The 16,664-nt window shown below is 43.7% G+C and overlaps 1 protein-coding gene, 1 non-coding gene and 1 pseudogene across 2 annotated transcripts; 2 read left to right on the top strand and 1 right to left on the bottom strand.

Annotated features, from left to right (window-relative positions):
• Positions 1-7,149: 7,149 nt before the first annotated feature.
• Positions 7,150-9,481, bottom strand: LOC133069895 (formylglycine-generating enzyme-like; annotated as a pseudogene).
• A 2,260-nt stretch (positions 9,482-11,741) lies between these two features.
• On the top strand, positions 11,742-11,848 carry LOC133070840 (U6 spliceosomal RNA). Its single transcript, XR_009696244.1, has one exon. It is a non-coding gene; the product is annotated as a U6 spliceosomal RNA (small nuclear RNA).
• Positions 11,849-13,291: 1,443 nt separating this feature from the next.
• Positions 13,292-15,899, top strand: ELOVL3 (ELOVL fatty acid elongase 3). The gene is made up of 4 exons (XM_061163144.1): positions 13,292-13,392; positions 14,282-14,413; positions 15,065-15,216; positions 15,472-15,899. Exons 1-4 carry the CDS (start codon positions 13,292-13,294, stop codon positions 15,897-15,899), a joined length of 813 nt encoding a protein of 270 aa, XP_061019127.1.
• The last annotated feature ends 765 nt before the right edge of the window (positions 15,900-16,664 follow it).

Consider the following 16,664-nt stretch of genomic DNA (forward strand, 5'->3'; position numbering starts at 1 on the left):
TCCCCTTCAATCTTTCCTAACATCAGGGTCTTTTCTAAATGAGTCAGCTCTTTGCATCAGGTGGCCAAAATATCCTAGTTTCAGCTTCAACATCAGTCCTTCCAATGAACATCCAGGACTGATTTCCTTTAAGATGGACTGGTTGGATTTCCTTGCAGTCCAAGGGGCTTTCAAGAGTCTTCTCCAACACCACAGTTCAAAAGCATCAATTCTCCTGCGCTCAGCTTTCTTTCTAGTCCAGCTCTCACATCCATACATGACCACTGGAAAAACCACAGCCTTGACTAGACTGACCTTTGTGGACAAAGCAATGTCTCTGCTTTATAGTTCATTTATTAAACTTAGAATTCCCTGGTGGTCCAGTAGTTAGGACTTGGTGCTTCCACTGCAAGGGGCCCTGGGTCTGATTCCCCGGTTAGGAAACTAAGATCCCACAAGTTGCACAATGTGACCAAAAGGACAAAAAGGGGAAAAAAAGAAAGAAAAAGAAATGGGATTACTGTAAAGAGTTCATGGAAGTTTGAGCAGATTAACCTTTAAAAAAAGGTTAATTTTAGCAATTTGAGCTGCCATCAGTTTCCTGACTTCCTGAACAGAGTGGGTGTAGTAGAGAGAGCAATGGATATATTCATACTTGGAGGTAGAGCCTTGTGGTTTTGATAGGTTGGATGGTGTGACAGACATGGATCCTGGCTCTTAGAAAACTTCTCATAAATTGGAGGACACAGGACATAGAGTCTAGGGGGGGAAAAAAAAAACAGACTCACACTAACTAATTATAGTCCAGTTCCCAAGTGGCTGAAACTCAATGCACTAATCCATCTGTCTCCTTGCCTTGGGGACAGAACTGACTCTTCTCCAAGTTCTCTGATATGCAGGAGAGAAATTGGAGGGGATTGGTTGGTTTCTACAGAGGAATCAGAAAACTAGGTGTCTCCCAAGAAAGCAGCAGAAATAGAGGTTCTTGGAAATGATCTCAGGAAAGAGTTTAGTCAATTGGGTCAAAATCCGGACACCAGCTTGCAATAGCTCAGGTTCCCAACCAAATGGTCTGAAGATAAAAGAGGGACAATAGATTGTGGAGACACTCAGGGAAATATTATCAGAGTTAATGAAGAAAAATCCTGTTATACCCAGTTGTTGGCCTCCTGTGCCTATTCCATCCTGTAGCCATACTCGGGGCAAAATGGGGATGATTATTCCATCACAGACTCTACATCATTTATACCCTCCTATTTCCCCCCTACTTTCTGTCTTTTCCCTGAATGCTGGTCTCCTATCCTGGCCCTTCCAGCTGCTGAAAGACACACATCAAACCTACATCCCTGCTAGATGGCAGAGTATCTGAGACCAAGGTGTTATCCACACAATTTGGGTTCTCCTGAGTCAGATTGGAAACTTCTGCCTGGCTTATTTCACTTTGATTCGACATAGAGAACTCTGAATGGGGTGTAACTTCTATAACATGATCCTTAGGTCTTGACTCCTGGACATGTCCTCTGGGGCTTGCTTTCAAACCAGGGCCTCTTGAGTAGCTGCTACTAAAAGCTTTCTTTTTTTGTCACATTTACTGTACTCCCCAGAGAAGCACATATCTACTCCATCTTACTCCCTTCCATGCTGTCGGGATCCAGGCATCCTTTAGATATTTACAGCTCTAGCTAGCTGTATGAACTCAGAGACATCTGTATGTCTCAAGCTGTTTTTAAGTTCTTAAGCAAATCCTAGTATGTGACAACACTCAATTAGTGTTAGTTGTTGTTATTATGATGTTGTTATTAACATAGCAATATGTTCTTACAACTGGTATAACCCACTTAGCAAATTTGACTGTTAAAAGTGGTCACATTTCTCTCTTTTTAAAATTCTGAGTCTAAATTCAGTTTATTTTTATAACTGTTTTATTTAACTTTAATTGTTTATTTCTTCTTGTGCTTAGTCACTCAGTCCTGTCTGACTGTTTGCGACCCCATGGACTGTAGCCTGCCAGGCTCCTCTGTCCATGGGGATTCTCCAGGCAAGAATACTGGAATGGGTTGTCATGCCCTTCTCCAGGGGATCTTCCCAACTCAAGGATCAAATCCAGGTCTCCCTCATTGAGGCAGATTCTTTACCATCTGAGCCACCAGGGAAGCCCTATTTATTTCTTACCTAGATATTATGTGCACCCAGAAAAAATTCCAAAACAGTAAAAAGGCTCACCACTTCTCCCAACCACCCACTTCACCTCCCCACCAACAGCCCTCTTACCAATTCCTTCCTTAAACAACTTCAAGGATATTCTATGCAATTATATTCACAAACTTGACCATTTTTCTCTTATATATGTCTTATATAAATATTAATACTAGCCATAATAATGTATCTTGGAAAACTTTTCAAATCAGTTCTTACGAGTTGCCTAATTATTCCCTTTTTTTTCCTTTTAAAGATTTTCCTCCAGTTTTTAGATTAGGGAATTTAGGGCATTGGATTTCACCCAATTTAGAAATATGGTATAATTTTCATAAAATAAGATTCATTCATTTTAACTGTACAGTTTAATAAGTCTTGGCAATTGTATACTGTTGTGTACCCTCTCAACAATTAAGATACAAATGTTTCCATCATTCTAAAACATCCCCTCATTCTCCATTGTAATCAATCCCCTCACCTAAAATCTAACTCTGTGAAACCACTGACCTGCTTTTTACTACAACATAGTTTTCATTTCTAGAGTTTCATTTATTTCATTGAACAATATACTGTGTTTGACTTTGTACACTTCAATTTTTTTTTTGAGATTCCATGGCCTTGTTGTACACATCACCATCTCATTTCTTTTTAGCACAGAGTATTAGGTAATAAAGGAGTTATTTACTCAATTATCAGTTGAGAGATATTTGGTTTGTTCCAGTTTGGGCTTAATATGAATAATGCTGCTATGAAAATCTGCATAACACTTTTGTGTGGAAATATGTTCACATTTGCTCTTGAGTAAATCCCTAAGAGTGGAATTTCTAGGTCATAAGGTATGTTTAACTTTATAAGACAATACCAAACTGTTTCACAAGTGTATCTACCATTTTGTAATCTCACCTATGATATAATTTGCCTTAATTCTTTTCAACAGCCGGCATGTAACTGCTGGTCAAAAAGAGCAATAAAGCAAATGCAGCAAATGTTAAATTGGTGAATCTGGGTATAAGAGTACACAGATGTTCATTTTACTATTCTTTCCTTTTTTCTTTAAAGTTTTTTCAAAATAAAAAACCAGAGGGGGTACTAGATTGCATGTTATATGATATTGGACTAATTCTAAAGTTTATCTGGCAGGGTATTTGTAAGGAAAGAGCAAATTTTCAAAGAGAACAATGAAGGGGAATGGTTCCAACTAGATAGCTAAACAAATTCTAAAGCTATGATAATTTAAACATTTTTATTGTCACATACAAAAACCTCCTAGATAATCATACAGAGAGTCTAGAAAAAAGCTCATGTGGCTATGGATTTTTAATATACAATGAAAATGGCATTTTACTTTTTTAAAATTTATTTATTTTTTTCACATTCAAAAAGCATGCAAAGGATTTATTTGCTAGTCAAAGCTGTTCACAGAACCAGACAGGGACTATAAATTAAGTTTTTCCAAGGAGCTTCGCCTTAGTGAAATTAGTTGACTCTATAGGCAGAAACAAGTTAACAGATGACATTTACACCTTGGGAAAATATATCACTGATGAGGTGTCCCTATATTTAATCATTTTAATGAGCATGTGACACTGTTAAGAAATAACCACAGAATTCTTCAAAACTTGTACACATCCACGCGTGTGTGCTCAGTTGCTAAGTTGTGTCCGACTCTTTTGCAACCCCATGGACTGTGGCCCACCACGCTCCTCTGTCCGTGGGATTCTCCAGGCAAGAATACTGGAGTGGGTTGCCATTTCCTACTTTAGGGGATTTTCCCAACCCAGGGATAGAACCTAGGCCTCCTATACTGCAAGCAGATTCTTTACCGCTGAGCCACCGGGGAAGCCTAGAACTGAAGATTAACTCTACTTAAAACAATTAGGGTGATGTTGATCAGACCACTGCATGGCCAATTTTAAGATGACTGTCAGAGCTGACTGCTATTTTTGCACAAAGTCCCCTCCTAACATCTATGAAAACTCTTGCCCTCTGATGTCAGTGGGGTAGGAGTTGGCCTTGGGACAGGAGTCTACCCTCTCCCTACCCCCCCACCCTCCCATAGCTGGCATCCAAAATAAAGTGTTGGTCCTTTAATGGACCGGAACCTGGTGGTCCAGAGTCGACGATGAGAAAGTGAAAGAAGGAAAGAGGGTTCCCTGGGTTACGCAGCCGGCTTTCACGCTCCAGGGAATCAGCCAGAAATAGAGAGATAGAGATAGAGAGATTGAGAGAGAGAGAAAGAGAGAGAGAGAGAGAGAAAGCAAGAGAGAGAGAGAGAGAAAGAAAGAAAGACAGACAGACACGGGGACCAAAGCTCTGATGGAGCAAAGGTGTTTTAATCAACATGGCGTGGGCATATATACTGTCTTACAAGATAGTTATTCTCAGCAAAGATAAAGATTAAAATTCCAGACTTACAAAACACAAGGCGATCCCTATTAAAGAGAGAAGAGGGTACTTATCACCATAATGAGAAACTAACAAAGGAAATACCTGGATTCCCCAGCCCTGGGAAAGGCGTGCCTCTCCTCTTAGTTCCTGAATATTCAGGAATTAATAAGGGCCAGAGGTTTCCTGACAGATCCGTAACAGCACACGGGAAGCCTCCTGTTAAATGCTTCCTGACAATAAAGCAAATTTTCCTTTCCACCAATCTTGCCTCCTCATTAGTTTCGAACAGTAAGCAGCTGAACCCCACTTTCACTTACACAAACATACATTTTTATACATAGATGATATATGAAAAGATCCACAAGAAACTAGTAATTGTGGTTGCCTCAGATACGACTGAGTGACTGAGAACGCACTGGGAAAGAGAACTAAGGATAGGAATGGGAGAGAGAGAGTTGATTTTCTCAGTTTACTTTTTATTCCTTTTCACTTTTTTACAACTTACTTTAATTTCGTGTGTGTGTATATTTGTAATGGAAAAAATGTCATTGTGTCCTCTATTCTGATTGATTTCAGAACACTTTCTGGACATGGAAAGAAGAACTGTAAAACTTGGTTTTAGCTGTGGGAATAGTGGCTCATGTTCCCAGTGTGATTTGCCAGTAGTCAAAATTACAGAGACAGAAAGTAAAACGGTGTTTGTTAGAGTCTGGAGGTGGGGGAGGGAATGAGGAGTTACCGCTTAATGGGTATTGAGTTTCAGTTTTGTGAAATGAATTCTGGAGATGGTTGATGTTGATGGCTGTGCAACAACATAAATGAAATTCTTACCATTGAACTGTGCACTTAAAAATGGTTGAGCTGGTAAATTTTATGTGTATTTTACCACAGTAAAAAAATATGGAAAAAACCCACAAGACAGTTATTAACATTTTAAAGTACAAATATATAGAACTTTATAATAACAGAAAAAGAACTATTAATGACAGTGAAGGATAAGTTAAGGTTTTCCCAGATTTTAAAAGAGCCTAAAGAACTTATTGCTGTAATAGACACTTCCTACAAGAAATGCTAAACAGTTGTTCCAACTGAAACGAAAGGAGAGTAACTAAAAACTGTACAAAGAAATAAAGAACACCAGTAATTGTACCTACATAGTTAGGTATAAAATCCAGTACTGTTGTATTTTTGGTTCGTAGCTTCTCTTTTTTCCCTATATGATTAAAAGACAAATGCAAAAACAATTATCTATGTTAATGGGCACACAATGTATGCATATGTAATTTGTGACAATAACAACATAAGGAAGGGAGAATGAAGCTATGTAAGAGCAGAGTTTTGTATACTATTGAAGCTAAGTTGGTTTAATTCAAACTAGATTATTATTAACCGAAGCTGTTACCTCTAACACCCGGCCACTAAGAAAATAACTAAAAGCAAAATCAGAAAAAGAAATGAGAAGAGAATCAAAATAGTGCACTAGAAAAAAATTAAACACAAAATAAGGCAGCAGTAGGAACTTCCCTGGTGGTGCAGTGGTTAAGACTCTGAGTTTCCAATGCAGGAATTGATGTTCAGTCCCTGGTTGGGGAACTAGATCCCACATGCCACAACTAAAGAACCTGCATGCCACAACTAAGACCCGGTGCAGCCAAATAAATAATTTTTTTTAAAAAGATAAAGCACAATAGAGTCACCCCAGAGATGTTCCTGTGTGTTCAGATTGCTGAATTTCAGTGTACCATCCTTGAATAAACAAAATACAGTGTGAATAGAAAGACTCATCACTGCCACCCCCACCTTTTTCTAAAAATAATTCATAAGAAAAAATCGTTAATATTTTACATAATTAGTTTCACCCAAAGTTCACACATGGAAGAAATAGCTAAGACATAACATCATAAATTCTCACTATGAAATCACAATAGAATCTGATATATTCTGAGTATTTGCAAGTTGGGAGAGAGCCTCAGAGATTATATTACTCATCCCCTCACTGTAGAGATGAGGTAGGTCACTGAGGCCCAAGAAGGTCAAGTGTGGGACCTTGGGGTCTAACCCCAGGGGCAGAGCCTGGGTAGAATGCAGATCTCCTGAAGCCTAACTCAGGGTGCCCTCTACTCCTTCCTCTTATCAAAAGTAAAACATAAAATTCACCAAATGATAAAGTGCACATGCTAATGTGGGCAAGTTAGGAGCTTCAGTAGTATCTGACTCTTTGTGACCCCACGGACTATAACCTGTCAGACTCCTCTATCCACGGGATTTTCCAGGCAAGGATACTCAAGTGAGTTGCCATGCCTTCCTCCAGGGGATCTTCCCCACCCAGGGGTTGAACCTGCATCTCTTACATCTCCTGCATTGGCAGGTGGGTTCTTTACCATTAACTGCCACCTGAGACACCCCACACAAGGTGGTGCAGATTAGCAATTTGGTCCTGCAATGTGATTCCTTTAGCCATCAGGCAGGTATGTAACCCACCTTGGAGTGGGAATTTTTCACACGAGATTGTTCAGCATTCTGAGGGAAGACTCGTACAGGTTAAACACGGCTTCTTCGTGGATTCAGGAAGATTCTTCATGGCTCTTAGCCTGTGGTGGGAAGGCGGTCAGCTGCATAGCAGAATTCCAGTTTCCAAGCAGCACTGTCAACTGTGTCCTGGCTTCGAGCAGCGCAGTGATATCTGTATGGTGCATGCAGGATAACCTTTCTTCATCCTGTCTTTCCCCAAAGGAGGGCCTGTTGGATTAATCATTCCTTCAACAAAATGGTGAATGGTCCACACCAGTCTGAAGTTCACTCCTAGGTGTCCCTACTATACTGATATAAACCATAACCATTGTGAAGAAAGGCATTAGCAGATTAGGCCTCTGCGGTCTCTGGTGTTGGTCATGGGAAACTCGCCCTGTCAAAAGTTGGTATAATGTTGGCCTTTTGGCTACAGTTTCTTGCCCCAGGGGAAATGTCTATTTTGCAGGCCTCCTCGACAGCAGTATTCCCACTCAACTTTCATGGGTAACCACTTCCCTCTCCAGGTGTAGCAGGCAACGGTGTTGTTCCAGGAGCCCGGGTGATCTGGCCTGGGTCACACAGTAGAGTCGGGCCCTTCCGGGTGTCTCCAGGTAGTGCCTTTAACAGGTAACCACCAGGGAGCATCTGTTACTGCCTGTTGACTATCAGACTTCCTGTGCTCAGTCAAAGCCAAAGGAGTCAGCAAACTTCTCGTGCTCTGTCAAATAGCTGGTTGAGTTTACAGCTTCTCAAATTTAGCCTTACTGACTTCATAGGCGTCCCTGTAAAAAGCATCAATAGCAACTCTCTTCACAGACGCTTCTCCATCCTACTTTATCTGAGGATCATCAGTGCCCATTGTAAATACTCTGGCAGGGATGGGGCCATCTTGGTGGGTAAAAACAGCGGCTCTCCGGGCCTCTTGTGAGTATAGGTGTGCAACCCCATCTGCTACAGACCCCGGGGCACTGGGGAGTACCCAAACTGCCCGAGCCTGTGAGAAATACCACGCCCAGGCCTCTTTGCCTCCCACCAGCCAGCCTGGGCCCCTCATCAAAAGCAGAGGCAACAACAGGATGAGCTAGATACAGTTTTTGGTTTTTTGTTTTGTTTGTTTTTAAAAAACCTTAGATTTTCTTTATTCATTGGCCCATTTCTACAACAAATACATCCGAAACACTACATAATAAAATTATTTACAACATTTCCAAATGAGAAGATTCTTTCTGCCCTCCTACTGCTGTTCACACACAGTACTTCCACAGCACATCATGAGATTACTCTGTACTCTAAACTGCTTAAGAAATGTGAAAACTAATAATGTAATCTCATTAGCTCTGCTCAACATGTGGCAACATTTTAGAAACCTTGAACTTCATCTTGCAACATCAAAAGAGTTCAACAACTGCTTTCCCCATTGTACTTTACAAAATAGGTTGCAGGGACTAGAAGGACCACATTGTCAAAATAACTAACTGTACAGAAATGGATTTAAAAAGTCACAACAAAACCACTTTTTATAAATTTCACACACATTTACAAATATCATGTTGTCATCCAACTTGTTTACTTGGATTTTCTTTGCTTGGATTGCACCACATTGGTTTTGTCTTTAGCAGAGCTAGAGGCTGAAGCAGACAGGATGGCTCAGTATGTCCATTTTTCATATTCTCAGAAGCCACAAGCCAGCTCTTCAGTTTGGGCATTTCTTTGGCTTGAGTTTTGGACTTTTCAATTACCTCTTTGGGCTCACTGTTTTGTCCAGAGACTATGGCAGCATTTGCCTTGAGTTCTAACCTGGGAACAGACCACTGTAGTGCTGTGGCTGGAGCTTCCTTTGGGACCAAACTCTGTGAAGGGCCTGGTGGTCGACTTGAAAATTCTGGCGGTTTAGGGCCCTTGAAAATTCTGGCGGTTTAGGGCCTGAGTTTTCCAAGCAAACTCCTTGTTTTCCAGGTAATGGCTGCTTATCAGCCTCCTCCAGACCAGCTGGGTGAGTATCTGGAGTGTTTGGATTCTGCTAACTATTTTTCTTCTACCAAGGGGTTTTCTTCTTCAGTTTATTTGCATTGATGTTATTTTGCTTATTGTTTACCCCAAAATTTCCTGCAGAGATATCACTCTGCAATAAGTTGACTAACAATGGGTTTGTTAGTGTGACATCCTTATTGACTGGGAAGCCTAGATTCTGACCACAGAACATCTGATTTCCATTGGGTGCACCAATGAAAGGTGCATTGAAAGGCATCCCATGACCTGAGAAGTGGTTTCTGGAGGCACTGTTTCCCTGCATGGCCTGAACATGGGGGTGGGGGAACATGATGCTTTGTTGCATGCTAACATCAGGCATCATCTGAGACGAGCTATCATTTGCTATAGTAGCAGGATCACCATGCTGCTGGGCCATACAGGTATATGTGTGTGTGTGTGTGTGTATAAATTTATTGGCTGTGCTGGGTCTCATTGCTTCACGGGCTTTTCTCTAGTTGTGGTGAGTGACAGCTACTTTCTAGTTGCAGTGCACAGGCTTCTCATTGCGGAGACTTCTCTTATTTTGAAGCACAGGCTCAAGGGTGCACGGGCTTCAGTAGTTGTGGCACATGTGCTCAGCAGTTGCAGCTCCTGGGCTCTAGAGCACAGGCTCAATAGTTGTCGGGCCATATAGTTTTAAATATTGTTTTTCTTTCACATTACTTTGTAAACAAGGTTTTGTGTTTCTCCATGTTCTGGCAGCGGCAAGCTGTTTTATAATATTAGTATTTAATAATTTAAGCTTTCATTAGGGGGTTGTTTGCAGTTTTTTTGAGTCCCAATGATGTAAGTGTTTTAGTATATATAATTTTTTTTCTTTTATTCTATTTCACTGGGTTTTAAATTCCTAGATGAGAGATTGGGTCAAAGAAAGCCAGTTGGCTCTTGCCAAATGTTACCGAAGTGTGCCTCTAGAAGGATTATTACCTGGCCCCTAGACAGGTGTGAATATATTTGTTTCCCAAAGCTTGGACCAGCGTTGGGTATCTAATTTTTACTTGGTTTAATGGTTGTTAATTGGAACCATACTATACTTACAGTCTTTAATTTGTATTTCCCTAATTACTAAGGAAGTTGAGTCTTTTAAAAAATAAATATATTGTTTATTACTTGTTTATCCTGTTAGGTGCCTACTCGATTCAAAGCAACAGACATTCTGAGTGCCCACTCTGTTCTAGGAGCTGTGTACAACCCTCAAAGGGGCAGTGACCTAATAAAAATGATCCTTTGGAATAGGGTGGGGGAACCAGGGTAGTATAGGAAATATACCACTGGACTATGAGAGAACTCCCCACAGTATCCTTCCATTGATGTTATCTGACTTGTATACTGACCCCAACCTTGTGAGGCAGGCAGGCAAGTATGACTCTCAACACTTTTTTGATGAAGAATGTGAGTCTCAGGTTAGGTAACTTGCCTAAAATCACAGGACTGGTTAATAATGGACAGGCATTTGAATCCAGGTCTTGTAACACCTATGTGGAATTCTTTTCTTTTTTAAGAAATGTTTTTTTTTTTTTTTAATTAGTAAAGATCTCAACAGGTGGTCACACCTATGTTCCTTTTATTTTTTTAATTTATTTTTTTTGGCTGCATGTGCGGCATGTGGAATCTTAGTTCCTAACCAGCCTGCTCTCCCTGCATTGGGAGTGCAGAGTCTTAACCACTGGCTTGTCAGGGAAGTCCGTAGGTGGAATTATTCTTGCAATGAGCATTGTTCTATTTGTTCATTAATCCACCAAATATGCACTGATCACCTTCTGAGTATCAGGCTATGTGTGAAGTAATCCAGAACCACAAAAGGTTTTGAGTAGGAAAGTAGCATGATCCAATTTAGGTTTTAGAACCTTCTTTTGGATGAGAGGACAGAAGGAAGTGGTTTTCAAAGTATGGTTTGAGACCACACTGGGTCAGAGGGGTCTTCCAGGTGGTGCTAGTGGTAAATAACTCACTGACCAATGCAGGAGATCTAAGAGATTAGGGTTTGATCCCTGGGTTGTGAAGATCCCCTGGAGGAGGGCATGGCAACTTACTACTATTCTTGCCTGGAGAATCCCATGGACAGAGGAGCCTGGCAGGCTGTAGTCCACGGGGCTGCACAGAGTCAGACATGACTGAAGTGACTTAGCATACATGCACGCACTGGGTCAGTAGCTCTGGGGTTGGTAATATGCCAGGTTTGGGTACTTTTTTTTTTTTCTCTAATGCAATAGAAAGTGCTATATTAGAGAAGGAAGTGTCAACTAATTATGAAGAGGTGCTGGCTGTAGTAACCAGGTGAGAGATGACACAAAACAGAGACAAAGGGAAGGACTTGGAAGTCATTGAGCTAGTATGGCAGGACTTCCCACTTGCCCTTGGCTCAGACAGTAGCTGAGAAGTGAAACTGGAATTCCTACCTAGGTCCTCTGGCTACAGAGCCTGTGGGCTTACGGCACATAACCATTTATAGCCGCTTCGTGGTTTTTAATATTTTGTGTTTATTTCTCTTAGCATTTGTTTTGCATATCTCCATCGTGTCTCAAACTGCCTTCAAGTCCCTTATTTTCATAAATTCTAGGACAGAAATAAGGGACAGATGAGTAAAGTCTTAAAATTTTTTAAACATTTATTTATTTGGGGCTGGGTATACAGGCGTGCTCGCTTTGGCAGCACATATACTAAAATCGGAACAATACAGAGAAGATTAGCACGGCCCCTGCACAAGGATGACACACAAATTCGTGAAGCGTTCCATATTATTAGGGCATCAGAGGGCAGACACACTGAAACCATAATCACAGAAAACTAGCCAATCTGATCACACGGACCACAGCCTTGTCTAACTCAATGAAACTAAGCCATGCCGTGTGGGGCCACCCAAGATGGACGGGTCATAGTGGAGAGGTCTGACAGAATGTGGTCCACTGGAGAAGGGAATGGCAAACCACTTCAGTATTCTTGCCTTGAGAACCCTATGAACAGTATGAAAAGGCAAAATGATAGGATAGTGAAAGAGGAACTCCCCAGGTTGGTAGATGCCCAATATGAGATGGCTGGATGGCATCACCGACTCGATGGACTTGAGTTTGAGTAAACTCCGGGAATTGGTGATGGACAGGGAGGCCTGGCGTGCTGCGATTCATGGGGTCACAAAGAGTCGGACACAACTGAGCGACTGAACTGAACTGAACTGGGTACACAGGCAAGGAAAAAGTAGATTTGATTAGATAAGCACAGACTAGGGAAGAATTGCAGGATACTGAGAGATGCGCAGCACCTCCTCTTCTATAAACCCCTGGCAGTCTCCAGGAAGTCTGAAGACAATAATCCCAGAAGCCCAGAGGGTGATCCCACTTCCTTCCCAGGGTTATTATCAGGCTGGAACCGGCAGGAATTCAGGAAACTGTAAAGAAACAACAGCCTCAACAACCAACTCTCCAAACATCAACACCAACTACCTCAACAATAAAACTTGTTACAATTCATCTCCCTCCCACTTACAACTGCAGACCAGAAGGAAGCAGAAGGGACTACGGGAAGGGCTCTTTGTTGCTCCTTCCCCTACCTGACCCATCCTTATCCCCAGCCTGGTTTTCCCAGGGTCTCCGGGAGGCGAGAAACAGACACCCTATCTCCGAATGGGGGCAGCAGAGAAACGGAGGACACCTTCATTCTCTCCTCATAGCCAGATAGATCAGAACTGAAACCAACAGAGGCAAAGGTTATAGTTGGCAGTGCCAGGAGAAGCCTGTCACATTCCAGTAACTCCAAAACCACAGCGGCTAAACTAAGCAGGTCAGAGATGAGGTGTTGCGCGAGAAAAAGATGGGAAGGTGGGCGTGGCGAAGGCGTAAGCTAGTGGGAGGCTTCTGGGGCGTTGCCCTAAAGAATGACCAATCAGAGAGCGGATTGCCGCCCAGGGGCGGGACAGGGGCGTATCTTTGTCGCGATTGGATGAAGGCCGGGAGTAGGGAGGGGGCCGCGGCGCGCCTAGGACAGCTGCTTTGCAATTTCGCGTTATATACTGCAGTGGCCGCGGCTGTGGAAGCCGGCTGCACTGCAGCGCACGTGCCTGCGTCTGAGGCTCTGGCTTGCCGCGGAGTTCCTTGGGTTCTGGGTCTAGTTAGTCCTGTCCCCAAGGTTCTCTCCATCCTCCGTCCCCTAGCTCTCGTCCAGCTCCCGACCTCAGCGTCTGCAAAACGAAATGGTCACAACCATGAATACCTCAGATGAAATAGAGCAGATGTTCCAGCCCTACAACTTCGAGCTGTTCCTGGACATGAGGCCCTATTTGGAGGAGTACTGGTGAGACCTGTAGAAGGGAAAGGGCCATGTTAGGGGCCCAACTCTGATGACCGCTATTTGGAGGGATTGGTGGAATGGGGGAGGGCGAGACAGAAAGTCCACAGAGATTTTGCTAAGGAGCGAAGATATTGGATTCCCCAGTACTGGCTTCACGTCCCTGTTGTCCAAGGTACAGGTAGTGTGGCACCTCAAAGAGGTTAGGTCTGGAAGAAAGGCAGAAATAAGAGGACAGGATGAAGAATTTGGGAGGAGACAGAAACCAAGGGGGAAAAGGTGTAGTGAGAACTGGTCTCTGAAGAATGGGGTTGATCTGAACTCCTACTCCCACCCACCTTAGAGACGACTCTCCATCCTTTGTGGCTGCATGTGTGCGCAGGTGTGCATGTGCTGATGCCTGAGGACTGCCCTTCACAGTTATCATCTTGTTCCTCAAGTATTCCATCATCCCTGCTGTGGAGGAGGCAAAATCTGGGTACCCTTCCAAAATTTCCTCAGACTTTGCCCTAGAGCCCCTCAGAGCTCCAGCCAATTTGCCATGACCAACCAGGCAGAAGTTGTTGCCACATTCTTTGTACATCACAGCCTTGGGTTGCTTCTAGAAATGGACCAGCAGCTGTCATCCACTCCCAACCCCAGGAACCTTGGTTATAGCTGCTGCCCTGTGTAAAGTACTTTACATATATTAACACTGTCAGGAGAGGAGTGTTATTCCCCCCTTACAAATAAGGAAACTGATGCTCAGAGAAGGAAGTAGGTTTTCCAATGTCACACAGCTAGTAAGTGGCAGAAGTAGGATTCCAATCCAGAGCACTGACCTGGAGATATGAGTGGACATTCCTCTAACCAATTCCCACCCATAAGTCCATCTGCTCTGCCTTCTGCCTGCCAGGACAACCTCATTCGCCATAGCTCTGATCTACCTGCTGGTCATCTTCGTGGGGCAAAACTACATGAAGGCACGGAAGGGCTTCAACCTGCAGGGACCTCTCATCCTTTGGTCCTTCTGCCTTGCAGTCTTCAGGTAAGACTCTCCCCACTCCAACCTATCTTATAGACTCCAGACCCTCATTCTATCCCTAAAAGCTTTCTAAAAACCTCAATTGCATCAACTGCCCAATTTGCCTCTTAACTCTCTCCCTGTTCTGTTCTCTCAGCTCTGACTCCTCTCCCCAGGTTCCACTCTCCTGTTTTCCTTCTTCTCCAGTTCCTAAACTAGTAGTCTCTGCTCTCTCTCATGAGACCTTTTGTGCTCATTGAGTCTGGATACTTCCAACAATTTCCCCAGCCTCTAATACTCTCTGCATCTAACACTCTCTCCCAAGACCTTCCAATAACTTCCCCAGCCCCTTCGTCCCATATTCCCCCCAAACTCCTTTGATCACCCCCATCCTGCCACCTGTCTCCTTCCAGGCTCCTACCCATCCTATGAACCCTATCCCCTAGCTCAGTTTTCAATCTCAGCCTCTAGCACTCCCTGGTCCCTCCCCAGCCCTCATGTCTTCTATCTTCTAGATTACTGGTTGGCTCTACCAGGTTGGCCTTGGGAGCTCAGAAGCTGTAACCCCTTTGGAAGGGTGGGGAGGTGGTGGAACTTGGATCAGTGACTTGACCAGGCCAAGGGTGAAGGTGCCTGGGAATGACCCTTACACCCTTTTCCTTTGTTCCATTTCAGTATCCTCGGGACACTGAGGATGTGGGGCTACATGGGGACCCTGATAATTAGGAGGAGCCCAAAGCAAACTGTATGCTTCTCCTCCTTCATCAGCAGTCCCATAATCCAATTCTGGTCCTTCCTGTTTGTTCTCAGCAAGGTCGTTGAACTTGGTGAGTGGCAAGGCTTTGTCTCTCTGGTGTCCAGTCAATTGATTCCATCTTCAGGCCCTCCCCTTGACCCATCACATGGAGAGTTCCTTCCCTGCCCCTGGGTCCTAAAAACACTTCTCACCAAGCCCGTCTTCAGATTCTCTGCCATAAAGACCCCTCTCCCTGTCCTGAAAATTCCCCATGTGCCCCCACATCAAGTTCAGAGGGTGGTCCCAACACTAGGTGATGTGTCAGCTATGACTCCTCATCTCCCAGGAGACACGGCCTTCATCATCCTGCGGAAGCGGCCGCTCATCTTTGTGCACTGGTACCACCACAGCACGGTGCTGGTGTATTCCAGCTTCGGATACAAGAACAAGGTGGCTGCAGGCGGCTGGTTCATGACCATGAACTTTGGTGTACATGCCGTCATGTACACCTACTACACTCTGAAGGCTGCCAAAGTGAAGTGCCCCAGATGGTTTCCCATGCTCGTCACCAGCCTGCAGATCCTGCAGATGTTTATAGGAGCCATTGTCGGTATCCTGGCTTACATCTGGAGACAGGAAAAGGGATGCCATACCACAAAGGAACACCTCTTCTGGTCCTTCATCTTGTATGCAACCTATTTTGTCCTCTTTGCCAAGTTCTTCCACCAAAACTACATAATGCCCAAGATCAAAGCCAAGACCAAGAGCCAGTGAACGGTTGGAGAGGAAGAAACCCTAAGCCCTCTCTCCTCCCCAGGGGACTGAGGGACTGAGCTTAGGTTTGAGGGAATGATTAGGAAGCCTTTCCTGTATGGTTTCCCCATGGCATATAAACTCCAAGGTGGCAGGAGGTGATGACAGTCAAGTAGTATCACCCCTGGGGTGGGGATGTGATCTAGTACTTTGATGTTTCTATTGTTAATGTGAAGACCAAGCAGGCCCTGTGATGGGGTGGGACTAAGGAGGCTCCCCCAAACTGAGTTATTTATGTTTCCAGAAATCTTTCTCCTTCTTGCTCTGTTTGTTTGTTTGTTTGTTTTTTCCCCAGCACCGCCCGGCTCCGAGAGGACGAGGGCGGGAGGAGGGGGCTGCAGACAGACATTCCTCCCGGCTGCGCGGAGCCCAGCCCAATTCGACCCTCTCGCCGCTCTGTTTTTTAATTAAAGATTCCAACAGGGTTTTTCAGAGTTTGGGGATTTATGGGAAGGAGGGGACTGCTGTGATGGAGGAGGGCTGCTGGCAGTGGGATGATCAGTGGGTGATAAGCTTACAACAGTGTATGGAAGGCTGAGAGTCACACACAGAGACACTCAAAAGAATCCTAGGCCTGGTAGGCACTTAATAAATGTCTGTTACAGACCAGAATTTTATTGCTGTTTGAGGCAAAAGTCCCTCGTAGGAACAGTGAGAAACAGATGCGCAAAGGTGGAGTAAGTTTCTAAAGTCGTAGGCTTCCTAAGTTGCAGCATTGACACTTGA

This window comes from Dama dama, chromosome 15 (assembly GCF_033118175.1).
Source record: "Dama dama isolate Ldn47 chromosome 15, ASM3311817v1, whole genome shotgun sequence".
NCBI lineage: Eukaryota > Metazoa > Chordata > Mammalia > Artiodactyla > Cervidae > Dama > Dama dama.